Source organism: Numida meleagris, chromosome 4 (assembly GCF_002078875.1).
Source record: "Numida meleagris isolate 19003 breed g44 Domestic line chromosome 4, NumMel1.0, whole genome shotgun sequence".
NCBI lineage: Eukaryota > Metazoa > Chordata > Aves > Galliformes > Numididae > Numida > Numida meleagris.
The window spans coordinates 75,176,695-75,195,506 of NC_034412.1; the positions used below are offsets into that span (position 1 = coordinate 75,176,695).

Below are 18,812 nucleotides of genomic sequence, written 5' to 3' on the forward strand. Positions count from 1 at the left end.
AGGGGAGGGGAGGGGTCCACAATGTTCAGACTTCACTCTTGCAACATGTTTTGAGCACATCAGTTACACAGTCCAGAGAAGGCTGCGTAATTAAAGACACTGAAATAGCATGTCTCACTGTTCCCAATGAAAAGTGCCTTTTAGCCTTCAGAGCCTGAAAATAAGCAGGCTGTGAAAACTGGAAGCAATATTTTCTCACATAGTTCCCCCCCCTCCCCCTTCCTTTATCTTCTCCCTGATCTGATTCCACTAACCAGCCAGGGCTCATTGCGCCCAGCCCTGCATGGACTCTAGGACACACAGTGAAGAGTACAGCAAGCCGCCCCCGAATCCCCTGCACATCCCATATTGTCAGCTCACACACATCTCAGGGAAGCCATTTTGCTTCAGCAAGTTGCAAGCAAACCTTCAGTTCATCATTTTGTAATATATCCTCAAAAGCCTTGTGAAGCAAATACAGACAAAATGGGATTTTCAGTTACTATGTGAAAATTTTCATCTGGCTTCTTCTGAAGCAACAACTCTCTAGAGCTTTCTGGTCCCTGAATCCCAACATCTCACAGCAGATACCACAGCAGGGCATCCTAGCCTAGCAGTCACTGTTCTTTAACACATAAAAACAGCAACATTAACTGTCGTAAGCAAAGCTTAGCCCACAAAGAGGGGGGGAAAAAAAGCAATAGAACTTGCTGGCAAAAAAAGTTTCACTTTAATGAAACTAGATATTAAACCAGTGAGGAGGAGACCATAATAAGAATGCCTACAAATCTAACAGACTTTAAGACTGACAATGCAAAATTTTGCATGTGATCTTTAATGTTCAAAGAGTAACAATGGCTACTTTTAAATTAGGGGTGCAATAAACAATACTTCCATTGACAACGCTTTACAAGAGTTGAGAAATTGGAACTTACTTCTTCCAAAAGCCGAAAGATATTTAACTGAGGAGTGAAAATACCTAACATTTGTGTAACTCAGCATAAGTATCAGGCAGTTCAGGTTCTTTTACAAATATGTCAGTTTTAGTGTTTCAGGGGGCGAGGGATTCCAGTGTACACCAGATGTTTACAAAGAGAAAGAGAGATCGGAAAGGAGAGTGCAGGAAAAATGTATGCTCAGGTGCAGAAGCTTGTGAGGATTTGAAGCTGATAATAAACTTCACATGAGACCAACATGTTTTTATGACCTCACTTGGAATAAGGCTGATGAGTGGTAAATCTTCACCAGCCAGGGAGTTTTTGGGATTGCTGCAATATCAAGTGTCTCGTGCACTACTGCTGCTCCAGGTGCCCATAACCCTGTCACTTGTTCACCAACAACACAAGTGAGATTATCCCTAGGATTCATAGGAGGAGAACGATTCCATTTGGAATTTCTCCTTTTGAAGAAGCTCAGAGGTAGAACAGAGCATGGAGAAGGGCACCCAACTGATTTTTCAGGGATAAACTATCAGTAGGTTAGATCTGAGCTATAAATTATATGCTTAGTAGGATAATTCCCAAAGTCCCACCTCGGATTTGAATCAGGCAAGCTATTGCATCCATTCCTGTTGAAACACGTGAGTCAAGCTTAGTCAGAACAGACACAGATAATTCTCTTGGGATTCCCATGGAGAGAGAGAATCATCCTACTGTTTTGTGCAACATCTTCCACGGCAGCATGCTATAAGCCTCAGTTCTGAGCTCACTGAAGGACAAGGAGGGCAGCAGAAACCTTGGGATGAAACCGGTCTGCAAGATCTGTGGGATGGCGTGGGGCAGAGGGTTTGGCACAGATAACCTCAGGAGTGGGGGCACCACAGCTCACAGGGAATGCACAATGTGGCATGTGTTGACCCCTCCCTGTCTTCCAGCAGTATGCACTTACACACCTACGGGTGCCACCTCTTTAGCCTGGCTCTCTGTGCAGAAGGGTAACTTGGCCCAAGCAGGTATGTCAGAACTTGATGCTCAGACTTGCCAAGCTCCCCAGGGCACAAAGCCTGCTTCAGTCTTTGTTTTATAGAATCCAGGCTGTGATGTTTAGCATGCAAACTCAAAAAAAAAAAAAAAGTATTCTTTAGCCATTGTAAAAATGCACATTCAACACTGCCATGTACTTAATTTTTTACTATAGCAGAATCATAGATTCATAGAATATCCCAAGTTGGAAGGGACCCATAAGGATCATCAAGACCAACTCCTGACTCCGTACAAGACCACTCAAAAATTAGATCATCTATCTGAGAGCATTGTCCAGACATTTCTTGCACTCCAGCAAGTAGGGTACTTGTTTCACTAAAACCATTGTTTATAATAAAAAATGTGCTCAAAGAATGTGAGAATTTTAGTGCTCATGAAAAAATATCTCTCATCCCTAGAGAATGAAGTCTTTTGCCTCCAGAATTACAGCAGGGACACAAGAGGTGATGATTACCACAGATTTGTCTCCACCAGCCTACCCACATGTCTCACCAGCCTTGACTACAAGCCAGCCCTTCTGGGGTTGTAACTAGGTCAAGTCTAGGAATAGTCAGGTTAAGTTCCTCCTGCTTCAGCATGTCTCTGACCACATTGTTGCAGCGGCCTCCATCTTCCTAGGAACAGGACTAAGATAAGAAAATAAATCTCACAAAGCCAACCATGAATTGTCACTATATTTTGATCACTCGTACGCTGAACACGGTGCGTCTGATCACTGTTGGGCAGTAACTCAGGCATGTGTAAGGAGTGCTAGGCTTGCCTGTAGGCCATTTATTATATGGATAGGATTATCTGCTTCGGTGATTAGGTAGAAATATGAAAACAAATGGTCAGGATTTTACAACAACATACACAAGAATCTTTTAAATAGATACACATTGGTCAGATTTTATACATTATGTTCTTAGAGTAAAAAAAAAACCACAACTCCACATGGACAGATATGTCAAGAGGGGAGTTTGATGCAGGTTTGTCATGAAATAAATGCAGACAAACCAACAGCTGAGAAACACTGATAACAAAATCAGCACAACTGTGATCTGTAAATCTTCAGGCTGGGTCTGCTTCAGTCCAGGATGGTAAAGTAAAAACACAGGGCTGTGAATAAGGGCCCTTGCCCTCATCTGTCACTTTTAAAGATAGTGCCCATGTGTGTTGGGTAGGGGAACAGAACAGACAGAGTGCACATCTGTTTTATTGGGGCCACCTGCACTGTGGTCCTGACAGGAGTCCTCCTGTCTTTGATTCACTCCCATTATCTCTGCCGCAGCATCTTTGTGCAAAGACAGAAACAACGAACATAGGCAAAACCACTGCTGGCAGTCCTCAGAAGATCTTGCACTCGTTAATGGAGAAGAGCTTCCTCCTGTTCTGCCTCTTGGCTTGATTGACTGCTGTCCGCACAGCATACTCAAACACCTGCTGCACGCCGCGGTTGCTGAGGGCTGAGCACTCCAAGTAGCCTTTGGCTCGCACATCCTGGGCGAGGCGCTTGCCATCCATCGAGCTGATGCAAGAGGAGCGGTAGGGCCCCGTTTCGCGCTGATCGGTCTGCGTGGCCACCACCAAAACAGGGATGCGGGGCAGGTGGTTGCGGATCTCGCCAATCCATTTGCTCCTCAGGTTTAGAAAGGAATTGTGGTTTGCCACAGAGTAGCACATTAACACCACATCTGCCTGCTGGTAGGAGAGGGGGCGAATGCCTTTGAAGGCATCGCTTCCAGATGTGTCCCAAAGTCCTAGGCTGATCTGTACGCCATCCATGAAGACATCCACTCCAGTGTTCTCGTACACAGTGGGTCTGTAGTTGTCTGGAAAAGTGTCAGAGATGAAACGTACCAAGAGAGATGTTTTTCCCACTGCAGAGTCTCCCACCAGCACGCACTTGATAGAATCCAACATGTTATTAAAGACCAGGGCCAAGAGCACCGTCCCAGTGCAGCAGAAGCAGGATGCAGAGATGCAGCAGTCTCAGAGGCTGTCTAGATAATTTCTGTTTGGGGAGAAGCCATTCCAAATTTCTTTACTCCTCAAGACTTGATTGTGCCACTTGAGTCTAAAATCCCCTTTTCTCCCACGCAGCTCTGCAGTGCTGTTGGTTTTAATTCTTCAGTGAGTCAAATGATGTTTCTGAAAGAGGAAAAATAAAATGTAACATTTATAACTCACAGAGAACAGATTGTTCTTTGTCAAGATAAAGTTTTCTGGTCACATTTTTGGACAGCCGTGGGGAGTACCCCACATGGAGGATGCTGAACCTTGCCATTCCCTCCCAGTCGGCGGTGTATGCAACAGCCATTCACACCAATTACTTTCTTGCTGCTCCACAGGGGCTAGCGGTCTTATCACCTCTGCCATTCTGCTCAAAGACCAGCTGTTCTTTCCCCCTAATTGTCTAAAGAACTGATGAAATCATGTTCGCTTTGGTATAACCGTTACTGACCTGCTTTCAGTGAGACACTTCCTGCCTCTGACTTTAACCAAGGCTGCCAAAATCCTGAATCCCTCTTAATCAGTCAATTCAGATTCCCTTGAAAACATACTCTTGTCCTCTGGAGGTAGCCATGAGAAAAAAATCACTTCATGAACTGGTTAGGCAATTTAAGTTATTCTATAACGAGCAGCAACACCAAGCTGGTTGTGACAAGGAAGCAAAGACTTCAGATGTGAATCTTGACTGGCATGAACCTGAACAGTTTTCAAAAGCAATGTAGGACTCGCAGCAAAAATAGAAAAAAGTTCAAAATGTTTCTTACAAATCAATTCCAACAAGCAAGAAGCACAAGCCAAAGAAAATCACGCCACTAATGCTGGCCCAGACAGGCAATTTTATCAGAAGGGGATGCGGCTGCCCCAACATTTATTTAGTCTGTTGTAAAACCAAACTGAGAGTACCTATGCAATTAGTACGTGTGCAATTGCTTTCGAGCTCCTGCCAGCACTCAGTCAAATTTTCCTGTTTTGAAAGTATTTGTCTCTTCCCCGCTGGCTATGTGCAAGATTCACCGCTCACATACGGCTGCATAAAAATGCTACAAAAGTCATCAACTGCAAAACCAAAGGAAAATTAGCTCTGCTCAACAAAACTGGTTAAAAACTGGTTAAAAAATATCACTGGCTAATTTCAAAATTTCCTGCATATGTTACACAGATAAGGTATTTCTGTCTCCATCACATATGAAGAGAGAAGTCATACAATGAAGTTATTTGCTCAGAAAAGAATGATGGCCACGAAAAGTACATACTCAATGTTACAGTAACACTTTCACTACCCTAACCCCACCACCACCCCATATTTCCAGGACACTCAAAGTTTTGGCTTACCTCACAGAGGGAAAAAGAAAAAAAAAAAAAGAAAACAAAGAAAGGAAAAGAAAAGCACTAGGTGAGCCTAGAGAGAACATTTACAGACATTGCCAACTGCTGCTGGCAACTCCCCTCCTTCCATTTTGTAATGAGGCATTCTCCTACCTCCTCACCTACCTCCTCTCATGCTGCTGGCATGCCTGCATTTCTCCCACCCGACACATCAGCTGGAAGAAGATGTGCTAGATCGCAGCTGGGGCATGTTGCTTTATAGCAGTGGCACCGGGGCCACGGGGCAGGTTCTTGCTTCCCCGAGTGACGGGTGCCTGAAGGAACCACTGCGACAGACGTCACTTCCTGGTCGCTGTGCTCGCCATCGAAGCCACTTCTGGGAAGTGGCATGGAGGCCGAGGCCGGCACTGCTGCTTGCCAGGAAATGAATGGGCTGCTCTGCCAGATCAAGTGCTGGTGGCAGCAGCTGGATGCTCACCTTTAAGGCTTCAGCAGGGCCAACTTTACTGTTCCTCCTTCGTTCCCCAAACAAGCACTCAAGGGAATTGAAACAAGATATTTGCAAAAGGTAAATATGAAAATTGAAAAAGCATACGCAGGCTGTGTGGTACAATTACTTAAGTGCATCATTGTCTTTCCTTCAGGGTATTCTACTTCAATATTGTGTCAGCAGTACAGTTTTAAAACACCACGGTTCACCACAAGCCAGTAGTGCATGATTCAGACAAAAGCGTGTGCTCCCAGGAGAAATATAGCATGTACCAGGTCTCCTCCTCAGAACAAATATTTCCCTGATGCAGGAAGTCTTTAATGCCTTCAGTCTCACTGTTTTGTGCATATTTGAATGTGGGGGAAATTAGAATGCCCAAGCACAACTTCTGCTATTTCATAAACACCAAAGCAGAGAAAGATGGATAAAAGGACTGCTGAGCTACATGGCTTGGTGATAACCAGGTCTAATTTACTGGCAATTTTAAAAAGAAAATATATAAATGGCTAAAGCCTAGAAAAGGTACTATGGGCTAGTGTACAAGGCTAGTCAACACACAATAATAAAAGACAAAATAGTCCACTGTGGCAGTGCAGAGGCATTTAGAGCAAATAGAATCATAGAATATCCCAAGTTGGAAGGGATCCATAAGGATATAATTCATTGACAAACTGTACATAACTGGGCCCATGTCTTGGTCGCAAGGATAGACTGGAGTCAGCCCTGATCTTGCCTTTGTTTGCAGCCAGTTGGAGTTTGCACACCATCGTGTGTAGCAGGGACTATGTATGTGCATACTGGAGAGGTGTGTTAAAGCAGACATGTAGCCTGTCATTGACACGGCCTCAGGATAGGAGAAGTAGTAATGCATTAACATGATTACATAAGCTCATCTTAATTAATGGAAAAATCTTTAGATGAAACATCAATATAAATCAACGTCCTTTAAAGGACAGGCCAGTACAGGGCACCTCTACCCATCTCTAATACTATGTTACTGTCTTGGTCTGTCACTACACCAGTTGCAATCTTGCCGCACCTGCACAAAAGCTTTGAATCACATGTGGCTGAGTTTCAGCTGCTGACGGATTTCTTTCCAACAATTTGGTTCCCCTAATTTTACTAACTTTATCAAATTAATTTTGTATCTGGAATTCCAGATATAAACACGTTACTTACTTATTTTTTTACACTATTTCGGTTATGTTTTCACCACTTGTAAAAAACAACAAAATACATTTACATAACACAGTGAAGGCTTTTACAATACTATTAAGCATAAAAATATACATCTAATTCTGATGGAATCATTACAAAAAGGGACTGAATCAAAGTTTATCAGCTGAACCAAATAGGATTTTCATTTCTGCCAGGACTGTCTCTGGCATCTACTGTAAGGTCGCTGTGAGCATGGCTCGCCATGGGGAAGCATCTATAGGGGATGGACAATATCTTATGATGGGAGGAAAGAAGAAGGGTTGGGAAGCCCTGATTTTAAACCTTACCTTGTATATTGATAGTGCAGCCTCAGGTAGACTGGGATTTGGAAGAGATTAGTTCAAATATAAACAAAACCTTGTAGGCAAGACAACAGGCTTTTTAGACATTACCTTGATCTGGCAGTCACAAAATGCTTCAGAGAGTTAAAGCAATTAACATGCTAACTGTTACTGTCCTTATCCGGTTCCTACCACAATTATACCTTAATGCAGTTCCTGTTGATATCAGGATAAGAGCAGGCTAATTTTTCAGCTTGAACACAGTGTGCAGTAGCTCCTGAAAAGAACTAATGCTGAGCGGAAGTAAAAATATTTGTACTAATAAAAAAAATGAAGTTGAAAACCACCGGAGAGACTTCCAGTTTCTATGCAATGCTTGATTGCACATTGTCTTTGCCTGCACATACTCCGCCTTAAATCCCACCTCATGCAGAGATGGGTCTGCAAAGCATGTCTCCACTGTGTTGGTTATAATCACAGCTCATTGCAATTGTGCTGCAGATGCATAAAAACTGTCATCATATCTCTTATCTAGATACCCTCAAGGAGAGGAAGGAGACGCGGAAACTACTGTCACTGACCAGACAGCAAAGATCTTTACTCCTCCACCTCCATGGGTGCACTGAGTGAGGCCTGAGAGCATGGAGTGCAGGCTGTCTGGAGACTGCCCCTGGTCTGCAAGCAAATGGCCCCTTGCCGCCAAGTTTCCTGTCTCACAGTCATTAACCTGCTGTTGTGACATTTGCATTAGCTGCCTCCTGGTTTTTAATCTATTTTAAGATTATTTTGATCTATCACACCAAGTAGCTCTAGTCTTGCCGGTCTAGGAAATAGCTTCCCTTTTTTCTCAGACAATGCCATCATTGCAGTCCATCCTGCCATTCAGTGGTGGTATTGCTGCCACTAAGGGGAACTGGCACACAGCCTATACCTTTGCAAGGCACTGCATCTTTTCCCCAAAATACCCCACCAAAAAAATCTGTATTCACTTTCCCAGCAAGCTATCACAGGCTCCATCTTTATTCCCCAGCCCAAGAGCAAGATAGCAGGTTAGTGGTTAACTGCTGCTTCAGCCCTCTGGTGTATTTATGACAATCTCTCAATGTCTTTTACTACTTCAAAGAATTGTGAGGATGTCTAGAAGCTTGGAGGAGAGCTTCTATGCAGATATGTTAGCTCTAAATGCAGTGATACCTGCAATGGCTTCCTAAAGGTAGAAGAGCAAGCAACACGCAATGAATCCATATTTTCAAAGTCAAGATGTCTTGCCAAGTAAAAAAAAAAAAAATTCCAGCATTAAATAAAATTGCAGTTATAACAACTTAGCCATTTTCAATCATTCCCTTATTCACAAAACTGAAAATCTGTTTCTGTTTTACAATTTGAGCACTTCATTTTGAAAAAATGCAAAACTAAAATTAAAAACAAAATCCAGTTCATTAAATTTGTAGAAAATGGATGAATGCTTTCCTAGGAACTTCTAAGAAAATTACTATTGGATGAATGCAATACCTGAAAATTTAAACCTCGGTTGCTTTGTTTGGCAGTTTTAACAACTGAAACTGAAGAAAAGGATTTATGATCAGATATTCAGTCATCTTACCAAGTTTATTATTACTAAGTGAGCACAAGTAGTCAGATTTAAAATAAAAGCCCTCATTTTGAGACTGAGAAATCTTGCAATAAAACAATGACAAGTACAGATTAATGTTATTTGGAATGAGACAAGAAGTCCTAATAAATGGATGAAAACTTTCCTCATAAGAAAATGTATGTAGATCACTCCAAAATCATTGCCTCCTATTTCTTTCCATGGAACCACAGAAAATACAACAGATACAAAGAGAACAATACTATTTGACTGAGCAAATTCTCAGCTGCAAAACTCTATTTCTTTATATAGTCACCACCATTAGCTACACATTTTCACCAGTGGTGAACAAGAAGTGGCATGCCATGCCAATAAACATCTGCACCAGTGGAGGCAACGTACTGTTGCTTCTGCTGAACTGCACACTCCCCACCACCTCACTATGCTCACATCCACTGTTTAGTCTCCATAAACGTTCAGCAGGTGTCAATTAATGTCAATGGGTGCCATTTTTTCTTCATGGAGGAATTCAGTGCCAGACCCTTGCTTCATACACAATTCCGTGTCAGATACCATTTTGTCCGCGTGCCCCTCTGCTGCCATCTGTAACAGAATATTGGGGGGAAGATTCCACCTCTACCACCATACCACCAACATCCACCTCTGACATCGTAGGCAAAAATAATAAAATAGGAGGCATTGCTATTGGAGCAGCCCTCATACATATTTACACACATGCTTACACATGTGTGTGATAGCACCATTATTAATATATATAAGTACTGGATAATTACAAACCTGAAGATCTATTCAATTTTTTATAGACACTGAGACAAACTTTTCAACAAACCTTTTAATCAACCAGTTCAATAAGGGAAATATTTATTTATCTTCGAGAACCCTTTATCTGTGATTAATCACACTTTGATTCAGATACTCATAAATTAAGCATAAATACAAATAATTAGAACCGCTCTAAAAATAAGCAAAAACACTCTTATGTATTGATTTGAGATCTTAAATTCAATAGAAGTCAATTCTGCAGCACTAAGTATCTGCTTCAAAATTCAAGCCAGGAGTCTAAAGCCATTCTTTGTCCATGTTTATGGCATGACAGAGTAAACTACAGACTACGGTATTCAAAGCCCTGTAGGACATTCTCAAACGGATGCATTTTCAGGATAAATGTTGCGTCCTCTCCAAATACAACATGGGTAAGCCTAGTGCAGGGAGTTAGCCCCTTCACAGAGGACTGTCCCATTCGCTGATCTCAGCCTGGTCCAACAGCCCCCAAAGTCAGCAGCAATGGGACGGCACATTGTGCCCAAAGTGTTGCATGTGCCCTTGCACTTACCAAGAGTTTCCTGTTTGCAAGACAGAGGGTATGTCGCTTTCTTTTCCCACTCTTCTCTGCGATAACTTTTCTTCCCTGCTCTTAAACAGTGAAGAAGTCCTTCTTGAGTCTCAGCATACACACAGCCTTAAATGGAATGGCTGATGTGCAAGTGTCACGCACGTATACGCTCAGGCACTGACATGCGCCAACCATCTGCCTGTCTGCAGCCCCTCATAGGCTCTGCCTCTGTACACACACACACATCTATCTGTATATACGTTCACCACCAGCTACGCTGCAGAACTACTTTTGGGTTCAGATGGGGATACAGACTCGCTTGCAGGTGAGCATGGATGAAGCACTACTCGCTGGCTTCTGCAGTACATCCCCATGAAAACCACCCCAAGTATCAAAATGGGCTCCAGTCCTAAGGCAGAGCTCCACACAGCCCTAACTAGCTGCATCGTGACCAAACTGAAGGACTGGTGCTACAGGTGGTGTAGTATTTGATATTTGACTTCAATGAGAATACTGTGCGTGTAGAGTTATTCACATGTGGAAAGGTTTGCAGCTTTGGGCCCCAAACCACTTCAAATTTTTCATGTCATATCCTCTTTTTAACACAGTTCACCTTTCTTGAAGTTTGAGGCAAATCAAAAGAACGCTCACAACATATTTTTGTAGATATTTTTACAGGTTTAACTCTTAAAAAAAAAAAGTTGAGTTTAAATGAGAAGCACTCTTTTATTTCCAACCTCCACCAAAGACGTGCTCTCTTTACTTCAAGACTACCCCTTTCCCTGTTTCTGCCTGGGGGCTTTTGGCTCACTGCAGACACATGCATAATGTACATGAAGAATCCTTTTTTTTCCAACACAAATAATATTTGTTACTTTGAAATAAATGCTAGAATTTCTTGCAGAGTAAAGCATTATCTGCTATCTGGATGCTTCGAAGTGTATGTGTATATATATAGAAAAAAATCAAAATGGATCAGTATGTTTTCAAAAGCATGAATATTGCAATAATTAATCTATGCATGTATGTACAAAAATACAACATCCATAAATACATGTATGTATAGATAGATATGTATGTATACATACACTGAAATCCATTCATTTGCAGATAATTTTGCTATCAATTGCTATATGAAACATATTGAGTATAAGATATTTCATCCTCATTTTAAAATCTAAATGTATATTTTGCATCAAACAATGAATATGTTACTGAAATGTCTTAACTTTTCTTTTTTTTTAATTGAAATGTAATGGCCACAGGCTTCAAATTACTTTATTTCTATTTATAGTTGTGCACGTGCGCTTGTATCCACACAGGCAGAAATGACCACTTAGCTAGAACTGGATTTGCAATAGCATAGCTATATGACTGACAGATCAGAATATTATACAAGCAAACAAACACACAGTCCTTTGTTTCAAATAATTACTTTTCTACTGTATACGCAGCCATCGCAATTTTAGTCACATCACTATAATACATGACGATAGTTCGTAGTTAAGGAGACACATGCATTTATGTTAAATCCCCCAGATGCGTAGCACGGTGAAATGCTAGAACTAATGAGCCAGGACCCCACAAACACACCTGCGTTCCCAGGGAACAGGGCTTTCTCTCTCTCAGGCCCATGCCGAGCCACTGCCGCAGAGGGCTGCCTTCAGTCTGGTTTGGCTCTGATCTGGGTAGGACCGAGCTCCTTTCCCATGCTTACAGAGCACCCAACCTTCTTGACCATGTCCCTTAAATGCTACCAAGTGATCGACATTAACAACATAGCTAGCAGCTAATATAGAACAATAAAGCTGACATAATGCCCTCCTCAATGTTGAAAAAAAATCTGAAAAAATTCATTCTATTATTTCTAACCCCCGTGGATCCCTCGCAAGATCGCCAAGGTTACTGTTAGAGGTCTATTTGGATGTAACTTTGCTCTTTGTTTATGAAATGCCTATCACATTAAGGAGGCTCTCATCCCAGGTCTTCTCCCCTAACCCTAGGAGGTTCTCCATATTCATTAAATTCAGTATTTACTAAAGTTTGATTTCAGTGAGAAGTAAAGGTGGAGAAGGAAAACGTTAGAGCAGAATTATCATGTTTGACAGAATATTATTTTTGCATATTTTGTGATAAGGATAAAAAATGTTAAATCTCTTGGTGTTTTGAGCAGCGAATTAGAATGTGCCATTTGATCTAGCAATTCAGAATAATGACTTCTTGCTCAGATGTGTAATGGTCGGTTTTATTTTTTGCTTCAGGAAGAACGTCCCGAATCACCTACTGCATTTCATGGTTCTGTTTGTTCTGTTCCGATGAATGTTAAACTGTGAGTTAATGAGCAAAGCCAGAGTAAGTAAGCAACAACAGTTTGATTAGTTATTAATTTTATAATACTGAGAACCTGGCGGACAGTTGTAGTTTTTCTGCTTAGAATAGCCAGCAAGAAAAAGGGGTTTCTTGCCTCTGTATATATTCAACTATTTAAAATCTTCATCTAGATTTCACCCACAGGGAAACTGCCATGCTTTAAAATTCATTTTGAAATTTTTTTGTATGTGTACGTCGATTAAAATGTTCGCACAAATGTAAAAAGGGCTGGCTCGGAAACAACGTCAGCCACTTTGCAAATAGAAAGTGCAATACAAAACAAACAATTATCACAACCTTTCCCACATTTGTTGATTTAAGATGTCGTTTTATTAAATTATAAAAGGCATTGGCATCCACACAACTCAGTATTCCTGCACTGCACTTGGCATGAGAATAAAATCTGAGTTTACGCTATAGGTAGAAATTGTTGTTTTGGTGGGGTTTTTTTGCTATGTAGCCTCCCCAGAATTCCTTAACTGTAGTAAACTAAATTAAACTCACTAAATGGGTAAGCCTACTTGCGTACAAAGAATTGTCTACATCTAGTGCACTGCTGCAATTAAAGCACAATTTCAAATGAATGTGCTGTGAAGATTTCTCTTTTTTTCTGGAATTAGTACAGGTTATACCTGGCAGTTCAGATTTTGCATTTTTTTATCTTACTGCTATCATATGGCAGGGCAGAATATATATTTCAGGGCCTGGCTCCCCTTACTTTTCTCCAATTCCGATACTTAATCTCACGTCCCTTTTATATATGATAATAAAACAAAACACTGCAGTCGACAGCGAGTCATATGGAATAGGGTAAGAGGAGAAAAGGCCCTGCTCTACCACCAGAAATAAGATATAAATCCTTCTCACTTATTATTCAGTTCAGTACCTTGAGAAACTGCTTCGAATACTTAAAGCTGACTTCTATTTGACTTAAAGATCGTGTAAATCCCCATGTTATGGTAAACCTTAATGAAGAGTTTGTCTTTTTCAGTGGGAAGCATAGAAAGGAACACTCTACACTTTTCCTTTATTTTTACAAACTTTGTATGAGAATGATCACACATGAAAAAAAAAAGAGAGAGAGAGATTTTAGGAGAGCTATGTTTGAACATTATGCAAATATTTCCCTTGCTTTATTTTTGAGTCCTGGGAGACTAGATTCAAACTCAGATATTTTACACATCAGCTTTTCATCCAGAATTAAAACTCTGCTTGAAAGATACATAAAATTTAAAACTTGTATTTCGACTAATGAGGAGAAAAGAAATTACACGAGGGATTTTTAAGACATATGTTTTATAATACATTTTTGTGAGAAAACCTTATCACACCAAGGAACTTAACAGATGTTCAAATGTATCACTAATTCAATAACTCTGAATTCAAGAGAATTTACCAGTTTTTAAGCACAGTTACTCATTTTAAAAAGCACATTGCAAATAAACTGTGTGTGCCCTGGCATGTCTTTCAGCAAAGAAGGAAAGCTGGATGGAAAGATTTCATATTATTTCAATGATAATGTGCACAGGAGAAAATCAAACTGGTTAAACTGTGTAGGGGTCTTGCTCTCACGCAGCAGAAGCAGTGTTATCTGTAGTTTGACTTAAACTGGGATAACCTTCAAAGGCAAATGACCGCCATTCATGAGGAAAAGAGGTATCACCAGCTGGTCAAACATCCCCAAATGGGTTGGTTGTATCAGTTCTTGAGACTGTTACTCCGCATTCGTGTGTGACAAGTGGCACGGTGCACTGTGCTCAACCACAGCCCTTCGTGCTGACTTCTGCTGGGCAAGGTGTTTGTTCCCTTTCCGGCACGTTTGGTCTTTCCTATGTGATATGTCACTGCAACCCCCTTGGGGAAACCCCAAAGTCATAGCAGATGCACCCGTGGTTTCCAGCAAGTTCATACAGCTGGTAATTTCATCCAATAGATGCCAGCATGCCAGGTCAACACTGCACTCACTGGTGAGAGATTTGCACTTCCTAGCATCTGAGAGTGAGGACCAAATACAGCTCCTTGTGCAAAAGGCATGGTTCTCCCTGCAACGGGAGAAATATCAGCACGCAGCTGTGCTCCCAGCTAACCTCCAGCCAGCCTCCAGCACAGCCTCCAGACCTGCAGCAACCGTTACTCCACACTCCTCTGGCACCTCCTCATCTTAGATCCAACACACCAAGGCTGCCTACTAGTGAGTTCCACTGCTCACGTCTGCTTCTGCATTGCAGAAGTCTTTCTGCCTCCCAGTGTCTCTCCTTCCACTGGTATCAAAGCTTTGGGTAGACGAGGAAGGTTTCCTTTCAGAAATGAAGCACGATATAATTTTGCTAAACATATTATGCAACCATGTTTGGTTTTGTGGAAAGGTGTTGCAGAGAAGACCACAGATTGTGTTGTTACATTGCTTTGCTATATTTCTTATATTTGTGTGATCCTGCGCAGGACTCACATATTGCTTTAATAGTGGGCTTGAGACTGCAGCAGGCAACTTCCATTCTAGACTACTACCACTTGGGTTATCCCAAGATTGTTCAGCTGTTAGTTGTTTCTGTGTCATGGAAACAGTTAAAAACAGCTGAATTACTAAAATCACACACCACTGGCCAGAGTGAGAACCTAAGTTGGAGATGATGTTACACCGTGCAGAGTGATGCCTGAAACTCAAGACTTTGAAACAGGCAAGTTTCACGGTTATTCATTTTCTTTCTTTCCAAACGAAGCTCAAACGCATTACAAAAAATACCGTAATTTTTTCAGTGTATAAGCACTGACAAATTGAATTAATCTCTTGATTGATGCAGTCAATAATATCTGCCTGTTTCTTAATTAAAGATATAGAATCACAGTGCCAACATTTCAAGAGAAAATGGAGGCATTCCGTTTAGGAAGATGCTCTTCAGTGAAAATCCCTTTCATTTACAGCTTTTAAACCAGCTGCTGCTATGTATCTAGAATGCCATAGAAATAACAGGAGGAGAAACAGCAGACATTTATCTCTCTGTCTCAATGTCCTCCTAACGGGTCATCAGAAAGTAACACAGAGGAAAGGTCACAAGTTCTTCTGATGATGCTGTACAGGATGGGTCAGCGGCTCAGCCTACAAGGCTGCCACCACATACTCAACTCATATCCTGTGAGCTCTGGGTATGCTGCAAAGTGCCCACTACTGCAGCTGAGGATCTGTATGGCTTGCTCCTAGCTGTGCAAGAGATTGCGTCTTGATATCGCTGGCAGCTGTGATCAGATGCTGCTGCTTTAGTGCCAGCCACTGGTGTTGAGTCCATGCAGCAGGCAGATGGCTTCTGTTTCATCCCCAAATTGAACGAAGCCACAATCTGTTAAATCTCTGCGTGCAAATATTCTCTTGTGAAAGCAGGTTACCGGGCTGGAATCTTTAGTTACTTTCTGAAAGTGAGGTCCCAGTTTCAAGGTTTTATTGTGCTGCATGATATAGGGACCGTTCTCTGACACAGCTGGCCATGGGAGGCCTGATCCTTTTCTGTAAGCTCATCTTACACTGCTCTGGAACAACAAAATTCCCTTAAAATGGGATTAAGTGTCAGTAATTTACAGCCACTTTGCCCTGCTGATAGACTACATATTTAGGCCTTGCTATATCTCAGAGTCAAGCCCATTTTTTCTGTTTTAATTCTTTGCTCTGGACCTTAGACAGCAAGTATTTATCAAAACACATCTTTTGTGTAAATACGAAGCTACCGCTTTTCCTGGTTACTGACGCCTAACCTAGTGCTTATGTACCTGGGCATCACACCCCACCAAGGCCCGCTCTCTCAGTGCAGCAGGAAGCAAGCAAATGCGGAGCTTTTCTACCTAGCAGATGCTGCCGAAGGCCCAGACATGGTATCCTCATCAAGTCTGCGCCCACCTGAACCCGTGTGTTACCTCTTCAGACCTGCATTTGGAAACTGAGATAAAATCTAAAGTCAAGTGAGTATGTTCGTATGGTCTTTTCTACCTGAATATTTGCAAACACATATTGATCAAAATGGTGAGTTTTAAAGGTATAAAACACAAAGATGCATGGCATAATGCAAAATCCCATCATATTCTGACAGCAGCAGCAGAAAGGTATGCACTGACACCAAACAAATGCTGGCAGACCTGCCTGATAACAACCATCTAATCCCATTTATCCCATTTATCCTACCTTTCCTCCACAAGTGTTTTCTTCAGGGTAAATCCTGTGCTCAAGCCGTCCTCCTGCAGATGCCACAGCTCCACTCCTGCCCCTTCCACAGGTGGAAGCTCAGCTGAAAGAAGTGAGCAAGTCATAAAGCCAGATTCAGATTTTGCATGGGGACCAGTGCCAGAGGGATGGTTCCGGCTCTGTATTCTCCCTCTTCATTCACCCTTTAGATTAACTACCTCTAACTGGCAATGTGACAAGAGCATCCCACAGCCGCCAGATGCAGTTTGTGTGAGCAGGACTTAGAAATGCGCGTGCACAGAGCTGCACACGTGTGCAAGTACACACTGCTCACAGAAGGAATCCCACAGGGCACAACCAGCTCAGAAGCAGCCAAGAAGCAGCTGTGGGGTGAGACGAAGGCAGGGAGCTACACCCATGGCCGTGTGGATGGCAGCACAGCCCCTCCCTGCTGCACTCAGCGCGCAGTGGGCCAGCTGCTGAGAAACCAGAGCCAGTGACAGGGGGGTCAGCAAATTAAATGTACTTCCAATCTCACTTCAGTCCTAAGAACATAAATTTCACCTTTCTCAGGTTCTCACAATAATACTCTCATCTAAATTTGTTCAGAAACATTTAAGACGAAGTGGAATGTTTTCCTCATCACCACGGTGTACTCCACAACTGGGGAAGAAAGCCATCCCTGGAGTTAAAGATGCCCATCGCCCTTGGCTTCACGCTTCTTACAGTAGCAATGGGGTCCGAATCAGACCCACTATTTTCAGAATAATTCACGTTTTCTCTGTTTTTTCATACATCAGTTAGCATTTAAAACAGTGGTACAGCATGGCCCATCATGTCACTTTTCCTCCTTTATACAGGGCCTTTTTGTGCTGAGGTGGGAACAAACTCAGTGACAAACAGAAATCCCGAAGATAGATGGGGTGGGATGAGACCGGCGTTCAACAGAGTATCACGGTACTGGAGGTGAAACAGATGGCAGAAAGTAGAACGGATCACGTAAATCCATTTCACAAATTTATTAATAAAAGTATGTGGAAAGATACTGAATTTGATTCAGAATCCAAACTCAAGTTACGACGTTTAGAAGAAAGAGAAAGAACTTACCAGAGGCAGGAAGCGGAGCGCCGCTGTTAAAATAGACGTTACGGAAGTCGGCTACTGGAAGCGAGGGGGGAGAGAAAATGAAGAGTGGAGATCTGTGCTCTTGGGTTTTCAGATGGACTTCTTTTTTTAGCAGATTTGAGAAACTATACTACATAAATAGAAGGGGGAAAAAAAGCAAACGGTAAGCAGGGACCGCTGCACGTACAGGCCACGTTAGTCCCAGGGCTGGGCCGCTCGGCCGGCAGAGTGCGGTCCCAGATGTGCTGTGACGAGGAGCAGCGGAGGGGTGAGGGTACGTCAGCTTCCTGGTGAGCTCCTCGCTGCCTGTGTGTGGGTTTGGTTGCAGGCTGATGTGTGAGCATCCTGCTGCCTCCAGCAGCGCAGGCAGCAGCCTGCTGCTGGGGGCTGGGGCAGCACGGCTGAGGCCTGCAGCGTGCTTGCTCTTTGCAGGCTGCTGCTCCCAGGGCTGCTCGAGGCACAGTACAGCCTAGCAAGCAGCATACATCTAGCTGACCCTCTGCAAACCGGGGGCAGGCACTGTCAGATTGGATGTAGGGATTTGCCTGAATTCAGTGAGGATTGCCCAGTACCGTGTACCAGCACAAGGAGAGGGACCAGCAGCAGCAGTGAGGGACCACGGGCATGGAGAAGCCTGCCTTTCCCAGCACAGAGAGCTTGAGCAGGCCAGGCTCTCATTGCATCCAGCCTTCCTGCCACAGCACTCCAATGAGAGTTTCAGGATTTCCGGTGTCTGGTCCACGGTGCATACTGCAGGAGCCATGAGCATTTCCCAGTTCACAGCTCCCTGCATACTCCTTCCCACCTCAATCTCTGTGTGCACGAGGATCCCTTTGTCCTTGCTGCCCTTCCCACGGGGGCAGCACCTGGCTGCACAGAGCGGGAGGAGGTGCAGGGAGCTGCATGGCTGCCACTGAGCCAAGTGTGAGGAGCCCT

The 18,812-nt window shown here is 42.8% G+C and overlaps 1 protein-coding gene across 4 annotated transcripts; it reads right to left on the minus strand.

Annotated features, from left to right (window-relative positions):
* Window positions 2,703-18,310, minus strand: RHOH (ras homolog family member H). Of its 4 annotated transcripts, none has more exons than XM_021396215.1 (3): window positions 17,859-18,310; window positions 16,752-16,854; window positions 2,703-4,091 (listed from the first exon to the last, which is right to left on the minus strand). In XM_021396215.1, the coding sequence occupies exon 3, from the start codon at window positions 3,861-3,863 to the stop codon at window positions 3,288-3,290; it is 576 nt and encodes a 191-aa protein (XP_021251890.1). In that variant the 5' UTR covers window positions 3,864-4,091; window positions 16,752-16,854; window positions 17,859-18,310; the 3' UTR covers window positions 2,703-3,287. The 4 variants fall into 4 exon arrangements, with proteins under 4 accessions (XP_021251890.1, XP_021251891.1, XP_021251892.1 ...); XM_021396216.1 differs by lacking the exon at window positions 17,859-18,310 and adding an exon at window positions 16,970-17,221; XM_021396217.1 differs by lacking the exons at window positions 16,752-16,854; window positions 17,859-18,310 and adding an exon at window positions 10,214-11,276.